This window comes from Antennarius striatus, chromosome 7 (assembly GCF_040054535.1).
Source record: "Antennarius striatus isolate MH-2024 chromosome 7, ASM4005453v1, whole genome shotgun sequence".
NCBI lineage: Eukaryota > Metazoa > Chordata > Actinopteri > Lophiiformes > Antennariidae > Antennarius > Antennarius striatus.
In genome coordinates, this window is record NC_090782.1 from 21,101,170 (window position 1) to 21,121,129 (window position 19,960).

Genomic DNA, 19,960 nt, shown 5'->3' on the forward strand with positions numbered 1-19,960 from the left:
AGAGTGTTGATCAATAAGTGACTGTAACTGAGCCAGATTTGAGCACTGATCATGTCTACCTTTAGCTTCACATCAATAAAAGGAGTGTTAATAAATGTCCTGTCTATTTACTCCAGAGTAAAATAAAAACCAAGCACCTGTAGCACCAGCCAAAATGAGAAGTGAATCCAAACGTTTGACTGGTGCTTTCTATTAGAACAAAGATTCATTCAATAAAATTTGATGTGTTGTTGAAGGTCAACAGATTCATTCGGATATTTTAGAACAGTGCAGCAAATCACTGTCTGCCTTCAATAAATTTTGTATTCATTTTATTGGTATGGTTTTTTGTATGATGAAAAACACACCAAATTGCTGTATTCTGACTCTTGTCTTGTATTATTTTGGAAACATGAGCCTGCATTACCTGAAATAAATGGAAATTGAATAGAAAGCCAGTGAAGCCCAAGGATGAGAAGTTGTTGAATATATTTATAGATATGTGACATACAGTAAATATGTGCACCTCTTTGAATTTCCGGATCACACACTATTTGATCACAGTTCTAGCTATGCTCTGTCTAAAGTGATGATTCAAAAGCATGCAGAGAAATCTGAAAGATTAATGATGGGAAGGTGAGTTGTTCATGATCCCTGTAGGCTGATGAATCCACTCAAGTATCAAAGTGCTCGCATTAGTGTTGGTTGTCTGGCGGACAGCTTAAACACTAGCCTTGAAAACCAGACATTATCACACTAGCGGTCGTCTCGAAGGAAGCCTGAAATTGGGCAGGAAGGTTTGTGTGTTCTCATATTTGCAGGTTTGTTGTAATGCAGCCAAATACCACATTCTCATTCTACTGTATATTGGTATTCAGTACTTTTTGTACAAGAAAGGGCTATTATTCATGACTTATTTAGTAAATGAGTCACTAAATACACACATAATGTAGTTTTCCATTTTATTATGGCATTATACAGGGTACTTTTTGGTGAAAATGAGAATAGAACAACTATAATGACAAATGTGCACCAGTAGGCTCACTTGTGTGCTGCACTTAAAGTCCAGTATGCACCGAGTCCATTTAGGATAAGACTTTCCCCAACATCAGTCCGGCAGGTAACTTTGAAATGCAGCATGCATGAAAAAGGGAAGAAAGCATATGTTCCCACCTCACTATTTCATCTTCCTATGTTAATGGGGTTCAGCTTGGCAGCTGCAGATGACATTTCTGGTTACTGTCAGAATATTGTGGACAAAAGACCAAAAAAAAAAAATTGGCCCTCTGTAGCAGCTGTGGTGATCTGCTTTGATTTGATGACATGTGATAGCTAGATTCTCATCTTTTTCACTGGAGTCATCTGAAGAAGACAGTATGAACATTTCTTGTCCACAATCAAGTGAGTGTTCCTTTTAATATGAGGTACAGAAACGTTTTGTGATTGTAGATGTAAAAAAAAAAAAATTAGGACTGGGGAAAAACAGCAAAGTATGACTACTTGAAAAGGGCTTGGAGCATTGATCGCTGCCGATCCTGGTAATTCTGATTCTTCTGATCTGCTAAAGATCACAGTTGAATTTTTTTTCCAGCTTTAAGTCACATTGTTAAAATCTAGCATGCATTTTCAATTGAATCTCTTGAACTGATTGTCACACGTTACACATCCAGTTTCAGTATAAATCACATTATCTGCTTAGCAATAACTGTTCATGTTCAATTCGTGTGGAACTGGAACATAAAATATGAAATGATCAGACTGTGGCATGAACAGAAAGGCTTTGAGGACCGGATGGAGGAAGAGAGGGCACTTGGTTCCCATATCTGCCTCTCTGATCTATGAAAATCGTGAGTCAATAAATGGCAAGACTGGTGGAAAATAAATCTTTCCTGTTTGTCTTTGTTCCAGAAAATTCATGTTTAAAGCCACTCTCCATCAGGGTCATATGCCACACGGTCCTTGGTGGATGCTATTTGTAGTGTATGGATGGGAACCATGACTGCCGGGTCTTTTTAGAGACAGGAGTGAGGGAGAGTTTAGAAAGAGCTGAAGGGAATGATGGCAGCGATGAAGATGCAGTCAGATGAAGGCAGCAAATAATCCTATATAACATGTAATAACCTTACTATAGTGGTGAAATGTTTTGCTCAACAACCATAATATGATATTCAGTCAATACACTAATTTATCATTTATCAAGCAATATACTCTGGTTCTTGCTAGACTTACAGCCATCAGGTTATTACCCTTATTAATTGATTAATCGCTTGTTGTAAGGCTTTTTTGTCAGATTTTGTCAGATTATTCCAAAGTTTGACAGTTGCACCTTCAATTCAGATGGATCTTTATCTGAATTAGTAGTTATCAATCTCTAATGCTGAACAACAAAGGGGCTGAAGATCAGTTGTAATCCTAATGTATTCATACACTTAAAAGTAAGCATGGATAAATGAAAATTTAAGCATTGAGTAGAAACTGCACAGATGGATGCATCACCACATTCCTGGTGCTTTCAAATATGTTTTGTTTATCTCTGCACCAACTGCCGCCGTGCTGCTGCATGGCTTCTGGCCCTGACCCACTTTCCTTGGAAGTGGATGATGTCACTGAAACATGTCTTCTATGTAACTGTGCAGTGAAAAGAAATTGTATTGTACTGTTTCAAGTGTGTGCTTGTGTACTGTATGTGTTGTGTATGCAGCTGATGGGTCACAGTGCAGCCACCTGGACAGTTCAGCAGAGGCCTTATTTTAGCATCACAGGGCACAAATGCAAACTGACACCATCCTTTTGTCTTTCCGCTGCCACACTGACAGGATCCTTCACTGAAAGACACACTGATGCTGCCGATGAGCATTTTGCATCTTTTGCATTACCCATCTGACTTGTGCTGATCATGATGAGACAAGGGTGATAGCCCATGGAACTTCTTGTCTCTTGTTCTCCTTCATCAGATTCTTCTGCCACCTCTGGGTTGTTAAAGAACTGCTGCTCTAAGACTTGGGAGGAAATTGTAGGTGGGAAATATAGGCTATTTTATTTAAATATCTGTAAATATTTAAGTATTCCAGCATGCTGCTTCATGTTTAAGGATCGATTAGAAGAAAGCTGACACTGCATTCACAGCATTTTTTGTCTCTAATACTGGAGCATTTTTCTGCCTCATCATCTTTGCAACATTGCCGAATCATTATCGGCATATCTACCAGTCTTAACGTTTCTCACCTGCATCTCTCTCCTCCTGCCTCTCAGGACAAGGACAACAGATGACTCAAGTCAACCAAAAAAACTTTTGAATCTCCTGTTAGCGATGCATCTGTCTGTCTCGGTGCTTGTTTTCTCTACTGTTTGCAGGTTTTTTTCTACGTCAAATTTCGTTCTATCCGACTAATTACTTATCTCCATATCTGCTAACCTGTTTCCCTGGTTGTCGGTGTATCCGCACGCTTCTCCTCATGCTCGACTCAGTACCCATTTTTAAAAAAATAACCTTAACATAAAACATTTTGGTGTAAACATCTACTCCTCTGCATCTACATTTCAATGATGTATCATTGTCCTCTCTGTTTAGTATGCATGGCAGTATACACAACTCCCATCTAGAGTCTGCAGTGGCCTGGTCTGTGTTTGTCTGTCTGTGTGTGTTTGGTTGATTGCCCTGTAGAGCCTCTTCATTGCTTCCAGAGCTTGGAACAGCATCTGCCGCTGTGCCCAGAAGTAGAGCTGGACATAAAACATGTGTTTAAGTGGTTGTGCAGTAGCATACGTGTGCATTTGACATTTGTGTTCAGATATCCAGAGCAAAGTATCTCTTCCTGTTTAGGTCAGTGACTTTAAGGCTTAAGTAGAAAATCACTACTTGAGACACAGTCACAACAACACACAATACAGTCATTGGCTACATTCGTTCCTCAAATAAGAAAACAACATTGGGAAGATGTACCAAGACATTTAACTTGCTGAGACCTTTATTATATTTTGTCTGCATTTTTTTTAAACTTTGTATGCCATTTGTTTGTAGACAAGGAGAAAGTGTGGTTTCTTAGAGATCATTCATAGACCCAATTACTACACCATCTCTCAGGCCATCTGTAAGGATAGACTTAACCACTAACCTCAGATGGTCGTGCAACCACATTAGATGACCGAAGGTCTTGTTTGGGTTTCTTATAAAATGTCCAGCTGAAATGAGCCTCCTTGGGATAAAAGGTAGTGTAAAAATAAATGTATCTTCTCAGTCAATACCCCGCTGTCCATATAAATCTAAGTGACACAGTCTTAGTCGCAGGTACATCTACATTCTGGTGGTTAAAGCTCAGGAGTAGCTCATATGCTCATACAAGCTGGTCCTCTTTATTGAAGGTGGTGTTTGTGCCAGCCTCATATGTAGGGTGTAGGAAGAACCACACAGTTAAAATAATATTCATACATCCTGTGCTACTTTGGGTGGTGTTCTGGTTGTGTTTATTTTCCCCTCTTGTGTTAAAGTTAGCTTCTTCCATATCCAGATTTACCCTAAATTCATGATGCTGAAGTCTTTTCAGAGACCAGATGGTCACTATTTAAAAATGTCCCAGGATAAATTATCGTTGAATCATAAAGACGCACAAAAACAAGTACAGGTTCTTCCCAGAGTGAAATACTTGAATCTAACTTTGGTCAGTTTAATGCAGCTTTAGTAGTCTTACCCTATTCATCTGCATGTCTTTTCCTAGAATGACATTACCGTGTCTTTAGAAGAGACCGCTGATTATGTTAGCAAATGTGCTAGCATCCATTAAGTTGTTAGACAGTGTGTACCACATGCTCTGTTATTTCCTTCTTCATTATTTAGTTTCTGGTATACCAATCATTTTCTTATGCATGACTTTTCATTCAGTCAGGCGCTACTGTACCCTAAACACAAAGCAGTGCTTAATTTACTGCATTGCACTATGAGGTGATCACGCCACTGATTTATTCTCATTTAATATATAAAACAAGTCTGAAGCAACGTTGCAGCTATCATGTGTACACTAACATATTTACATATATGTGCATGCAATCAGTATCCTTTGATTACCGCAGCACTTAATCTCAGTTTTTGTAGTACTGCATGTCAGACAGAAAAGGTCAAAAGAAAAAAAGCCAATTGAGCTTTACAAATATTAGAAAAATATTTATCGAAAGCACCAGAAATAAAATGGGAGAGTGAATAAATGTGCTTTTGTCAAATAAAACCGTCTTCCTGAAAGTGAAAACAGATTGATGAAGCAGAGGATGCGACAATGGAGGAACAATCCAGGAGATATCACATAATTATAGACATATAAAATTTGTATTGCATCATGTATGTGTCTCTCTAAGACAGGGTGACTTGAATGTTTTATTCATGAGTTGAGTCATCGGTGTTGAATTTGAGTACCAGATTTGAATCGAGGAGGTATCGTGATAGTGTGTGTGTGTGTGTGTGTGTGTCTGTGTGTGTGTGTTGTCATGTATGTGGTTTAGCGAGAGGTAGTATCAGTTTCCTTCTCTAAAGCTCAGTGTGCCTGTGTGCTGTAAAAGAAAAAGTCATGAGATGAAGCAGTGAGTTCAGAACCACGCTAAGATGAGGAACAATGAGAGGCATAACAGAAAGGAAATGGTGGCAGACAACTGGGCTTTCATCTGGGGTAAGAATAAGATAATAAGTCTTTTGAGACGAGATTTGGCATAATTACATAGTAGACAAAATACTTGGAAATTTATTTGAGCTGATGATTGTGACTGAACTTCTGTTTTTCATCATCTTCCGCTGATTCAAAGTAAACTTTAATGATTTAGGGGAACTTGAGCTTTAGCTCTCCACTCAGAGTCCCGTTGTGGAGGTGCACCCTCCTTTTTAAATTGAATGCCTTGTATACTTTCATTAATTGATGTTTTGAATTTTTTTCTGCTGCGTGATCAGCTGTCTGTCCTTCAGTTATTCTTGTTAAGTACTTGGTTCATTGATTTTTACAGTTTTAATGCAATGCTTAAATCATGCCTAGAGGACAGCAAGGCTGTTGGTCCATCTGCAGTGACCATGGACATATTTTCATTCCAAAAGGCAACATTACCTTCGGTTATGCAGCCAGTCACTCAATAATGCATTAAAATGTCATCTTTAATCTTAATCTTGTAGATAGAGTGCTGCTGAGATCACCTACCCTTTTTTGCATCCACAGATGCCACCTTATAGTTGTGCTTATGGCGTCACTGAACCAAATGTCTTTCTTTCTCGCTTTAGGATTGAAAAAGCGTACCAGGAAGGCCTTTGGGATACGGAAGAAAGAGAAGGACAATGACTCTGCGTAAGTCTTTGTCTTTCTTCCTGGAGCACTTGAAGAGCAGAGATCATTTAAGTCGTTCGTGTAGCTGAAAAGAGAGCTGTATTAAACCTCCGAATTAGAGTGAGTTATTTTGATAACACTGACAGCCGGTCATACATTGTACACTTCAACAGAAAAAGGGATTAAAGTGGGATTTGTTTGGGGTAATGAACAGGTTTAAATGCCTTTGGGAAACAATTTTTTATCAGTGCAGTAAAGTCAATTTCAAAACGAAGAGTTCTGGAGCTATGTGATTTTCATGCTCTGCTTTCTTACCTCATCTTTTCTACTCACAGGGGGTCACCGGACAGAGACGGGGGTGTAAGTAACACACAATATTTTATACGTCAATCAAATAATTATCAATTGAATTTTTGGAACACTACACAAAAAGTGTTAAATGTGAGCTGCAACATTTATATTCCGTGTTCTTTTTACTCACCAGGAACCCCAAGAGATTGAATCGGTACTGAACTCTAACCTTTTGGAGTAGACTTAGTTTAGAGCAGAGACCTTAGACTAGTTGTAGATATTGAAATATACTTTTCGAGTCATCATTCAGCCGTCACTATTTTTTCTTAGCTTGCTCCGTGATGAAGCTTTGAGAAAACCAAACAGGATATTCTCCTGAGTACTGATTGTTTTGGTTCAGGAGACACACATTTTATTATAATATAATTAGACACTGTCGTATTACTTCATGGCGTGTTTGATAATTAGAATCATCGTCATCATCAGATCAATATTGACCAAGGATAGGTTCCTGAAAACCCCAAAAATTTCACAAATTATACTTATTTTTGACTGGGTTGCAAATATAAACAAAAGGAGGAATGAATTAGAAGCGGTAAGAAACTCGGGACAGAAAAGAAGAAACTCAAAATTATAGTTCAGGATTAGCTGTGTGGCAGCGACAATAAACACAATTACTGTAGAAAACACATTTAATATTTGAGTAGTAGTGTACAGTATGCTGCAGCGTCACTTTGGTCCATTTGTAATTGAATTGTTTGTCTGTTGATAGTCTCAGAAGAGGACCAACGGGGCCCCTAATGGCTTCTATGGAGATATTGACTGGGACAGATATGTAAGCAGAAATTAATTAATGACTGTATCAATTAGTCTCAACTGATTTAAAGCTGTTTTCATCGTAACTGAATGAACATACATTATTCATACATTATATTGTAAAATAAAATCAATTGATTTACGTAAATTGTCGATCACTTCTAACATGGATGGTGCCACAACTGTGTGATGTCACTACCTTATAAAGAATTACTGACTCACTCTTGTGTGTTTCAGAACTCTCCTGAAGTGGATGAAGAGGGCTACAGCATCAGACCCGATGACGAGTCAGAGGAGGGAGATATCCTCAGCACTGCTTAATTTGTCATTTGATAGAATTAATCTCTGCCAAGCTGCATTTGTTGACTAAAAAACTGACTGATCCATTGTTCTGGTTTTATCAAAGCAGTGCATACTGATTAGAGATCAGTTTGTGTGGTAAAGCCTATTCAGGGAGATTGAACAATGTCCCATTCCAAATAATATAGAGGCTGTACAATAAACAGAAACAAACCTTTACGATAAAATATCCACACATGGCAAATCCTCTCTTGTTGATGACTGCTTGTGTCAATGGAATGTCAAGACATCCTATTAACAAAAATTTAACCAAAGAAAATAATGATCAGCACAGGATAGTGAGTCATTGATGCACCAACCAAGAGCAGGAAGTTGCAGAAAAGTGTTGTGAAAAGACTCATAACACCTTTAGGAAGTGCAGAAGCACGACTCAATTCACTGATTCCCCAGACTGTTGGATTACGTTGAGCAGAGACGATGCTGTTTTTCTCCTCAGTTTGTTGTACTTGTTGCCTAATTTAGTCTAATATCTTTATTGGGTCTTGGCTAGCATTGATTTATCCGTCGAGTAATTTAAAAGTTATATTCCTTTTGAAATTGGTGTGTCCACTTTATCAGCCAACAGTTATTATTTTTGCTCTTGGAGTAGGAAAATATAATCGAACCTCTACCGAATTAAATGACTTTGAATTCAAACTAAAAACGTTAGTTGGAAACCATGGACAAGTGTCCTTAAGTAAAGGTAATGTTTAGCATCAGTGGTTACCGTACAAAAAAAAAGGCTGTATATATATATTGGTCTGTCTTTAGTTACCAATATATAAAGTTACCAAAGTCATGATGCTAATTTCTCTATGGATGTGATTTGAAGCACTTCGGGTTTCCCAGGACTCTCTAAACTGGAAATAAACTCTGGCACCCAACCAGATCACGCTGTAGGAATTACATATCTCTTCTCGACTTGGAATGCCTTGGAATCCCTCAGGGGGAACTGGAAAGTGTCGGTGGGGACAGGGGCATCTGAATTACCCTGCTGAGTCTGCTGGCACTGAGACACAAGCTCAGATGATTGGAAAAGGACTGATAGATGCATCGGTGGCTAGACTGATGATGGAACTTCTTAGTTTGTGGTTTTGAAGCTCTCGCACAATCACATATTTGTCTTATTATGTAAGTCTGATATATCAGACAGTTTGACGAAGATTTCCTTGACACTGCAATACTGCCGACTACCAAAAAGTCCCCATTCTTTTCTTCTGATGAGTCGGAAGAAGACGAGGACCACAGGAAAAAATTCAAAATCAAGATTAAGCCACTGCTGGCTGATCGAATAGTTACAGCTCCCTCAGTTGACGAGCTGAAAGCCTCCATAGGGAACATAGCCCTGTCCCCGTCTCCTCTGGTGAGTCACCCTAACATCACACCACCCTGTCTGTGCCGACTGAACCAATGGCTGTGCGCTTGTATTTCAACACTTATAGCATGTTTGTGTTACGCATTCCTGTTTCTTATCTTGTTTTAACTGCCTTTATGCCTACATAGTTTGATGTTGGACATTTATGCCTATGCTCACTTTGACAGGATTGTTTTAACTGTTAACTTACAGTTTGCCCCATACTGAACAGTCATTTGTTAGCCACTAAAATATACTGCACATTGTGCATATCTTACCTTTTCTGTTTTAACTATCAAGGGGTTTTCTGTACTGAGACGGCTTCACTTGTCCCGCGGCGCTTCATGATAACTATCATTTTTAATGAACAATCTGAGACACTTATTTCTTTCACGAGTGAGTCAGTTTGAAAACTGGGTGAAGTGTCTTGTTTAAATCCTAGAGGGAAATCCCAGTATATATCCTTGTAATGAGCACAGTGAGGATTACATTCCATATATTTAATTTGTGATGCTTGTGATACTTGCAGAATGCCGTCAGTAGCCTCATTGTTCTCAAACTTTGTCCAGTATTGTTGAACACAAGGCAAATGTCCCACCCCAACAGAAATAAAGTGACAGCAGGCTGCTGCCAAATATCAGGGTGTGGAGCACTTGATTGAAATAATGTCGCAAAATTAATTGATCCAAAGTCAAATACAAACAGCATTTAGTCTGTTATACAGAAGTTTAAAAAAGAAGTTGCTTTTTTTTTCAACTTCTACCTGTATTTCCTCCACTCCTCTGTGAAGATAGTTGGCTTGGGTGTCCGCCTTCAATTATTCAGGTGGGAAAGTGGGCACAATGAACCCGTGTGTCAGTCTGCTCCAAGTGAGATTGCTTGTGGTCATTTGAGCCGCAGAGGCCCTCAATAATTTAATCCGCGTTCACCCGCTGACTGTTAACCTGATCAGGTGTGAAGGTCTTTCCGTGGCTCAGAATTGCAGCATACTTTACACCTGTGTAGTAGCTGATACTGTATGATTTTCTGACAGGAAATGCTAACTTTTTGCAGTTACAACTTCTTAAGTCAGAATTGGCTGGGTTTTGAAGTTTATCTATACGTAGTATTTTAATACATGATCATTGAAGTGGTTAATGGGTATAAATGGCTATTCAGTATTTCTTTAAAAAAAACATAAATATGCACAACATAAGATAACTTGGCAAATAAATAAAGACAAATAAAAATAATATATCTAAGTTATGATTTTTAAGTTATCTGCAAATTTTCTCCAAATGTCTTGGATTCGTTCCAGATTTGCTTTTTGTTAGAATAAAGTATATAAGTTACCTGACACTTTTCCTTTCTCACACATAAGTTGAATGAGTCTGAGTCACTTCTGGCCCCTGGCAACTCAGGGTAACCTTGGCTATGTGCTGACAATGGATCGGTCTAATGAAAGGAGCAACAGGGACAAATGTTAGCAGGCCTCTGACGCTAAATACTGCAACTCCCCACTGTTTTTTTTTAGTTCTTTCTTCTCCTTGAATTAAACTAGTAAATTTTAGAATGAAACATTTGAAAACCCCCACAACCATATGAATGTCATGAAAATGTGAAGTCTCAGTTATTACTCCATGTCTCAACATTGGTTTTCTACAGGGAAACACCAGATTTGCAAGGCTTTGACAAGCTGCTATTGCAGCAGCAAAACACCAGAAGTGCATACTAAGTTCCATGTATTCCTTGCAGACTGCATGAGCTTTTGTAATATTTGATATATTCTGCATGTATTATTCATGTGTGCAGTAGTGAGAGGAACATGACACAGGATAACTGCTTATTTTATAGCAAAGGGGTTTGGAGCTACATAGGAGGATGCATTGATCTGTAGAGCAGCACCAACTTCACCCATCTGTATAGCAACTAACTGCTTATGTCATACACGGATGTTTTGCTTTGTGTTGCCTAGTGTGACCATGTTGTCTAGTCTTCTGCCTTTATCAACTCTATTTAATTTGTTTCTCTTTTATCCGTCATACCTTGCTGCCTCTAATGATGCTGACGTCTGTAGAGGAGTCCGGTAAGCCTTTGCTTTGCATGTTGTGCATGCAACACTTTTACATTAACACTTTTATACCTTGTAATACTTACAGCTTGCTAATGAATGTGCTTTCCCACAAAATTCACTTTGAAACTATATTTTGTTTTTTAAAAAGTTGTAGATTACCATATGTGCATGTAACTATGATTACTTGAAATAGAGAGTTCTTTTTGCTGATTAAAACTTATTTTAATCCCTTCTGGAGTAGTGAGATTACACTCCAACAAAAATAAAAAGTCCATCAGTGGCAGAAATGGGGGGAAAGGGTAGTGGATAAGTCAGCCACAGCTCATCTGAACCTCTTCATATCTGCATTGACAAGCGTCCCAGGTGATCTGAATGGATGGCTATAAATACAAACAGCCTTGTGTTCCAATCAGTTTAACCACTTTCCCAGAGTGCATTTTGACCACAAGTCTTCTAAAATGTAAATGCTAATGTATCTGGTGCATTCACACAGACGCATCGGCATAGTGTGTTGAGGTTACGTTGGTAGGATTGCAATGTTTGAAAAGCCTGCAACAACACCTGAGGAATGTGTTCTCAATGTACTGTATGCTTATCTAAATGTTGGTACTTCAACATCTGATAAAAGCTGTCATGTTTCTATGGAATTCTAAGTTGCTGTACAGACATCCTTCTTTTTGATACTGAGGTGAATCAAGTGTCATGTTGTGTGATCACCACCTCTGGCTTGGAGGCAGTGAACTGTCTACTAGGGTTAACAATCTGCAGGCGTTCAAATGTTTCACTCCTTTGTGCACCAGGAGGGCAAGTGTTAATCATATTTTTTGTGCATTTTCTTGCACCACATAAGTTCAGTATGGGCGTTCATGTGCTCAATCAACCTTTTTCAAGCCACGCTTTGAAGAGCAATTCAGAATTGGATTTTGATAAGAGTACAACCATGTTCTGCAGCTGCACAATTTTTAGTAAAGGTTTTACTTGTTAGTCTAAAAGCTGCTGTTTCCTACTTTGGAAATGAAACATTTCACACTGCATTTTAAATTAGAAATTTAGTGGTCATATGTGAATTTTTGAAATGCTCACCTCCCACCATGTCTACGTTGCAAGACCCATCGTATCTCTCTGCTGTGCTGTGACAGATGGCAAAGTCTATCACTAATATATCGTATGCTGCTGCTTGTCACTATCTCATAACTTATTACTGGAGTAATAAATGAGTCATTCATTTAAAATGTGAACACAACTAAAAGGATAGCTGGATGGTTAGCGATGTATGAAGTACCCAGGGACAAAAAGAGATGTGTGTCATCTCTTAAAACCAGTTGTTCGTTACTCTAGTTCCAAAAAAGCTCTTTGGATTTCAATTATGGACACTCATTGGTCACGGCACAGTATTGCATAGTGTCCTACAGTGACTGACTCAATGAAACAAATTCCATCCTCCAGCATTTCCCAACCCCTTGCTGCATCATCTTACGGCTCGCTGAACAACTGGAACAAGAACATGAGTGTGAGATGGAAGAAAGAAAGGGTCGATGTGAGGTGGACACGAAGATTTCAGCTGAAATTAAAGGGCCCGAAAGGTCAAAAACGATAAAAATACAAGAGAGGGTGGTTTGCTTTTGAAGACAGACACGCTGTGACCTTGAATCAATGGTTTGTTCCACGGAACAAAACCACAGCAAGGGAAGAGACGGGATTTAAGAAGCAGCAGGTTCTCAGCTGACATGAGATCAAATTTTGTAAATACGCTCATACTTATTAATTGCTTCACTTTTTCTTCATACTGTCTACAATCACATAACCAAACCAAGTCATTCTCAGCTCTCTTCTAAGACCATTATGACTACATACACAAAGACCAATCGAGTCATCTCGAAAGTTGGGCAAGGATTGGCAAGGAACTTAATCCCCAAATATGAGTTAGGCCAAATCTCCTTCTCTTGCTGCATATAGTGTTACTGATTTGTCACTCTCTGACCAGGTATCTCTTCTCTCTTCCTTTTTGCTGGTCACAGAGACGTAGCCCGGTAAGTCCCCTTTTATTCCATCTCCCTGAGGTCAGCCTGGACGTTACGCCACATTTCTTGTACTCTTTTGCTGCTCAGCTTTTTCCTGCAGTCGATCTGACAAAACAGAAAATATGGAGTTGGGGTCAGTGGCTGAGGCAATGGGTTAAACCTGTTGATTTGTTTTGACAGTCCTATATAAAAATAAGCGTATGAATGTATTTAATTCTGGATTCTACATCACACGTCCACAAGTCTTGACATGTTGAATGGTTTCACATTTATTCAGTCTGGCGGTAATAAAAATGCACAGCTGGACCCCTTGATGTCCTGCTTCAGTCACTCCCCATCATCGTGTCATTTGATTGCCTCTGTTCCCTTCTCCTTCCTACCCAAACACACATGGGTTTTTACAATCACAGCTCTAAAAATCATTCTCCTCTTGCCTCCGCAACACCAGAACTCTAACTTCTATTTTAAAGTCTTTATCAGTCTCACTCTGAGGGATTTCTTGGCTTCTCGAGGCTTCAAATGCATGCTTTAAAAGCTTTCCAATGTTTCTTCTGCACGTGGGAGAAGTTCACCATGTTGCCATTTTCTAACCTGATACTAACGATATTAGTTTTTCTGCGTTCTGGTTTTGTTTATTGTAGCAACATTACATTCTTAAATTAAAAATATGTCTCTACTGACCGATTTTTTTTTTTCTTTGCTCGTTTTCCTGACATAATAGCCAAGCTGCTAATTTGTGTTTCACCTAATGTCTGGCATTGAATTAATCACATTTAATAAAGCATTTTAAATGCTGTTTACATGGTTTTTAGAGTACTATACAGTACTGGGTAATATGTACTGGTGCATATTTGGGTTGGGCTAGTAATTCTGGCACACCTGCACAGTTAACAATTTGAGACTCGGGATAGAAATGAGAAAAGCCATCAGATTCAGTCAACTTGAGGCTAAATGTCTTCCACTGGTCGCAAAAGGTAAATTTAGGACATTTATACTATGATAATTTATGTCTGTCAGTGGATTCACCCGTTGTGTATGGGGGCCATTCTAACACAGAACTGTAGTGGACAAGTGGGAAAATAAATCTTTGTGTTTTTTCATATATTACTGTCTTTCTTATTATTACAGGGATTGAAAAGGAACACATCCAGTAAGTATTCAGAATTGGGTCTGCTTCTCTTGTAATAATAGTGAATTAAAATGAATGTAATACAAGAGTCACATGTGATGAGTGCATAACTATGTTTCAAGGAGAGGAGATTGCCAGACCAAGACGTGTTGTTATCCCTGCTGTGGCCACTGCACCAGCTACGGCACCACAACCTCCCAGGTATCTCACTGTTCCCTGACAAGCATCTACCACTAAACACGAAAGTGCTTGACTATATAGAGTGTATATATAACATTTTATGTGTGACCGCTGTTCCTATGGAGCAAAACTTGCATGTTTTTAAACCTTTGCATTATTAAAACAGCTGTCCTTAATACTTTTCACTTCTTCCATCAGGTACTGTTTTTAGAACACTGACTGGTTTTGTTTGGAACACATGCATTTGTTCCTTTAAAGTTTTAGAACATGATCATCCTGAACTACTCCATTTATATTTATGTGGCAGCACTCCTCAAACACCAGTGTCTGAAGACACAACAGCTTTATTTGGGCCTCCTCTGGAAACAACCTTTGGGGAATCAAAAACTGAAGGTAACCCCTCTTCTCTGTCATTCTGAATCACTCACTATAGTTTTCTATGTGGTTTATTTCATTTAAAACACAATGTTGTTGGCGGTGTTGTTTTTTTTTTTTTTTTTAAGTTATCACAAAATAATGAAAAAGGGTTTCTGAAGACCGTCTTATCTTTTCGAGGCTTGCTGCTCATCCCTTCTTGGCTGTCACTGCCTTTTCTATTCCTCTCAACCCTTTCTCTGACATTGTTCCTCCCTCAGGCTCTCTGTGCAGAAGTCGATTCTCTTCATGTATCTTTGGTGGAGGCAAAGTTGAAATTGACACTGGGAGGTCATTTCTATGTGCACAGTGCAGCTTATTAATGTTCACATTTTGCTGTCATCCAATCAAGTGTGATTTAGAGAGACATGTTGCAGGAGAGCTCTTTGTTGTTATTCACCTGCTGCGTCAGTCATCAATAAAATTGTGCAAATTCTCTTGGTATACATATACATTCAGAAAACTGAAAAATGATTCAATAGTTTTGTCTACACAGGATACTCCAAAAGCATCACAGTCAAACTGCAATAACAGCGGTCTAATGCAACAATTTTGGAATTCAGCTTTTTTTAGAGACTTTTTCAACTTAACATCTTGGTGATGGACCAGGGTTGGATAATTCTCACTTTATTGAATGTGCATAAACAGATTGCAGACTAAATAGAACAACATACAGTATAATAGTAATAAGACATAATATTGTCATGCTATCTGATCATAAAGACGCATATTTCATCCTCATTGAATGTGTGGTTGAAACGAGAGGTTTGACTAATGTTTGGCTAAATTTAATATAGCAGTATTAATGGTAAAATAATTGTTAAACTTATATCTTATCATAACATCATAGTATAATAATAGCATAATATCACAGCATAATATATGCTGTGATGTTATTGTCATTATGGTCACAATCAACCAGTGGATTATTTGCAGAGATTTGTAAAAGCAGTGTACAGTAACCCCTTGTTACTTGCGGTTAATGCGTTCCAGGACCACCCTCAAAAAACTAAATTTCACAATATAGCTGCAAACTTTCTTTTATTTACGGTAATTTAAATGTTTGTTAACCCTCCCCATACTGATATTAAAATATCCTAATATCTGTATTACCTTTTGCCAGACTGTTTAAAGCACTTTTGTATTAAAGAAATGTGTTTCTTAAATACACTGAAGTGCGCTACGTTCTGTGAGTGTCTGAACGCAGCTCACTTAAGCTGTGCATCTTGAAGCGTTAATATGTGAGTGATTACAATACAACTGTATTAAGACCTGGCCTGTTCTGTCCCCTCCTGAACTTAGCGGTTCTGTCTGAGTCCAATGTGTGGGGTGCTCCTCTATCAGAGCTCGACTCCTCTTTTACCAGATCGTTTCCCAGGGGCAGTAAGTTTTGTGGTTTGCTGCGTATTGTGATGTCCATCCTGTCCTCACTGGAATGACCACACACCTCCATCAGCTCGCCTCGTGACCCTCGTCATCCATTAACAGACAGTTGTGTTTTGCGAATGAATCTTGCTTGTCACTGCAGACAACAATCGGTCATTTCACAATCCAGTGGTTCAGTTTTGGGTCAATAACTGGTTCCCAAACTACACCAACCTCCCCTCCCCTTGGATTTCCTTGCATTTGGCATGAATGAACACTGAACGCATTTTACAGCATCGTCTGACTTTTTTTTTATTTTTTTGGCATGATGATCTTTTATCATTGAGTTTTTGAGGTTGTGGTTTGCGGGTTGGATGATTCCCATCAAGTATTAATGTGTAAGAATGTATGCATAACAAACCTAAACAATAGTCACGTTTTTGCCAAAGTCACCATTTCATGCATCCCACCATAGATTGTTGTGATGTGCAAAGTTAATTCACAAGTATTACCTAATAATTATCAATAGTGTTTATTTTAATGCCATGTCTGTTATTTTCCTTGTTTTGCTTATAATTTTACTCCAGCTCCACCTCCCCTTCCACCCAAGAATGTCCCATCGACTGGCCTCCCTTCTATAGATGGTGATGCTGGTAAGACATGTCTTTATTCTCCTGCTTCAGCCTCAATATATCTGGATGAAACATCTTTGATTTGATCTGTGCAGCTTTCTCTCAGTCCGTCTGTTATGCTTCATCTCCATATTTAAACAGTCTGAGCGCCTCTGGAGGGAATCTTTGATTGGACACTGGTTGTCTGTGTTTCAGAAGTGTCTAGAGAAGCTGACGGCTCCACCAGGAATCCTTCAATCGCTGACTTGGATAACATTTTTGGACCGACGCAGGCGCCCGATGCTAGCGAGAATACAAGTGACATGTGGGTCTGCTTTAGTGAAGAAAGTCCTGACCGGCCACCTCTGCCGGAGGAACCAGCACCTCCACTACCAACCTCCTCCCCTCCTCCAGCAGAATCCCTTGCCCCACCCTTACCCTCATCACCGCCTCCTTCAGAAGACCCTGTACCAGCTCTGCCCACCTCACCTCCCCCTAAAGAGGAATCTGTGCTTCATCTGCCAATAGCCCCGCCCACCACAGCAGAGTCAACTGCGCCTCCTGTCCAATCCGATCGTCCTGTATCCAAAAACGGAACTCCTCTCGCAGTCGCTATTTCCCCACCTCCTGCACCACCAAAAGAAATTGCACCTTCTCCTCAATCCTCTTCTCCTCCTGTCAACTCACCCACTAGTGTACCCCCAGCCCCTGTTCCTAAAGCAAGAACCCCTCCAGCGGTAACATCCCCCACTGATGAACCTGCAGCACGCCCCATCCCGCCACCCCTTGTCCTGTCTCCAGTGGAGCAGATAAAGAACACAGACTCCAATAAAGCTAAAGAGGTCAGCAGTGAAGCTGTCACCTCACCCATTGATGCTTGCCTGGGGAGCAGGACGACACCTCCCCCACCACCTCCTCCTCCCACATACCGAGCTGTGGTGTCCTCGTCAGGTCCCACATCCGGAGCTGGTGGCTCAAGTAGCGGTGAGTGAACTATGATTGTGAGTGGGACGGGGTGTTATAGGGGACGTCTGGAAATAACATGCTGAATCTCATCTACAGTCGACATGAATAATGTTCGGACAAAACGGAAATGAAATGAAAACACATTTTCCTTGTACTCATCTGCAGACTAATAACAGTAACATCCATTGTTAAGACTCTATTGTTGACAAGGGAAGGTAAACTGCATTCCTCCATCTCCAATTTCCTTTCGGCTGATTACACCATCGACATTTTGCACAGTATAAACTGGATTGGAATCCACGTTGCATCAGTAAAACGAATGCTTTTATAACTTCATTACACTAAATTATGTGCAACCATCCTTTGTTTATTTTGTGTTTGTGTTACAGCTTATAAAATAATCCATTAATAATTCTTCTCTGCTCTGCAGGTTCCTCCTCTCCAGTGCGACCAGCCACTCCTTCATCAGTCAACCACACACCACCACCCCCTCCTCCACCCCGCCCCCCTTCCCGGCCCAAACTTCCTCCAGGGAAACCAACTGCAGGAGATGCTGTAAGTCCTGTGGTTTGTCAGTAGGTCCCTTCTTGTGTAATGGAGGTGTCCAGCGTTTTGTTAACGGTTTTGCTGATGTCATTTCTCTGCAGTTTTTTTTTTGACTGCAGGATACATACAATGTACTTCCATTGCAAACTGGGTATTTTTTTTCCATCCCCTTTTGTCTTTCCAGAGTCGTCCATTCAGTCCTCCGGTCGCCTCTGCAAGCCCTCCTCCCATCGCCCCCTTGGCGCGGGCCGAGAGCACCTCTTCCATCTCCTCCACCAACTCCTTGAGTGCTGCCACCACCCCCACAGTCGGTAAAGAGCTCTCCGTGTCCGTGTCAGGTGTGTGTTCCCTCAGTGGTCACTGATCTGTGCAGAATGTTGTCTGTTGTTGCAGCAGTGACGACTGAATCACCTGTAAGATTAAAATTTTGTTATTTATTATATTCACTGGCCCTGTCCTTCCTTTTTTGTGCACAAATTCTGTGTAAAATGAATCCTAGTTTCTTTATTCATTTTTAATGAATTATTTGTGCATAAATTTGCAGCAACTTCTTTGCATCACAATCCTCGAAATTGATGAATATTAGTCATAAAGTCATTAAAGTAAGAATTTATTTCTAAAATATTTGCGATTAAAATAGTAAAAATTGCACATGAACGTTGTTGTTAATGACACCCAAGCGCTGACAAATTCATATTTACACACTCACACACACACGCCTATCAATGAGCAAGGAGAAACCAAAGCAGGGTGTTAAATGTAATTTTAGCTCACAAACATCCAAACAAATCTTTTAATAAATAATGGCACGGTGACAATTTATGCAGCTTTATTTAACTTGAGAGTCAGTATTGAAGGTCTTGCAGCACATTTGTGAGTGGATAATAGCACATCTCAGTGGGCTGTAGCATGGCTGAGTCATCACAGATTTAAAAGAACACACACCGGAGGCAGCAGCAGTTACATAAAAACAGAAGAGAGCTTTTTCAAGCCAATTGCTCGGTCAAACATTTACTAAACTGCTTTATTGTATTAATGCTGTCACTTCTAAATTTCAATAAGGTGAGGTTTTTTAACCTCACCTTATTGACATGACAACTCTTAATTATATTATGTATTCACTTTATCACACACTGCTTCCCATTCTGTTGCTTTTTAATTTTGGCATCTCTGTTTTGTTGTTTTAGTTGTTTCACTCATTGTTATTTCAAGTTTCATTTTGTGTCAAGCTTATGTTCCCTTGATTTAATTTCCTTTTTTTTTTTTAATATATCGTTTGTCTCTTTATTTGTCTTCGGCTTGTCAGAGGAAGATGCTTATGTAGACAAACTGCCCACCTTTGAGAGACACTTTGATTCATTAGCAGGTATAGTAACAAGCCCCTCCGAGAGAGGGAAGGGGGAAGGAGTGTTCCTGTGTCGGTTTTCCATCTGTTTGATGCTCTTTTCCCAGAATTCTCTTGGCATAGAATGACGACAGTCATCATTGAGTGCTTTTGAGCTTGACTGGCTGTTGTGTCAGTCAAGACGTTTAGGTATCGGGACAGACCGACTCAGTCGATTCTTTTGTTTGACTTTGTTAATTTCTGAAAAAATGTTTGAAA

General features: G+C 39.5%; 1 protein-coding gene across 7 annotated transcripts in view; it reads left to right on the plus strand.

The window, feature by feature from the left end:
* sgip1a (SH3GL interacting endocytic adaptor 1a) overlaps nt 1-19,960 on the plus strand; it is a 45,127-nt gene that overhangs the window by 15,561 nt on the left and 9,606 nt on the right. For 2 of the 7 annotated variants that reach the window (XM_068318731.1, XM_068318736.1), the window contains exons 1-15: nt 5,462-5,633; nt 6,230-6,293; nt 6,608-6,632; nt 7,336-7,398; nt 7,617-7,680; nt 8,903-9,081; nt 13,144-13,155; nt 14,275-14,296; nt 14,398-14,476; nt 14,763-14,848; nt 16,172-16,252; nt 16,822-16,887; nt 17,062-17,829; nt 18,242-18,366; nt 18,542-18,668. In XM_068318731.1, coding sequence (XP_068174832.1) covers nt 5,570-5,633; nt 6,230-6,293; nt 6,608-6,632; nt 7,336-7,398; nt 7,617-7,680; nt 8,903-9,081; nt 13,144-13,155; nt 14,275-14,296; nt 14,398-14,476; nt 14,763-14,848; nt 16,172-16,252; nt 16,822-16,887; nt 17,062-17,829; nt 18,242-18,366; nt 18,542-18,668 — 1,825 coding nt within the window. In that variant the 5' untranslated portion in view covers nt 5,462-5,569. Of the gene's footprint in view, nt 1-5,461; nt 5,634-6,229; nt 6,294-6,607; nt 6,633-7,335; nt 7,399-7,616; nt 7,681-8,902; nt 9,082-13,143; nt 13,156-14,274; nt 14,297-14,397; nt 14,477-14,762; nt 14,849-16,171; nt 16,253-16,821; nt 16,888-17,061; nt 17,830-18,241; nt 18,367-18,541; nt 18,696-19,960 lie in introns of those variants that run through there. The other 5 variants (XM_068318728.1, XM_068318733.1, XM_068318732.1 and 2 more) reach the window with 5 other exon arrangements.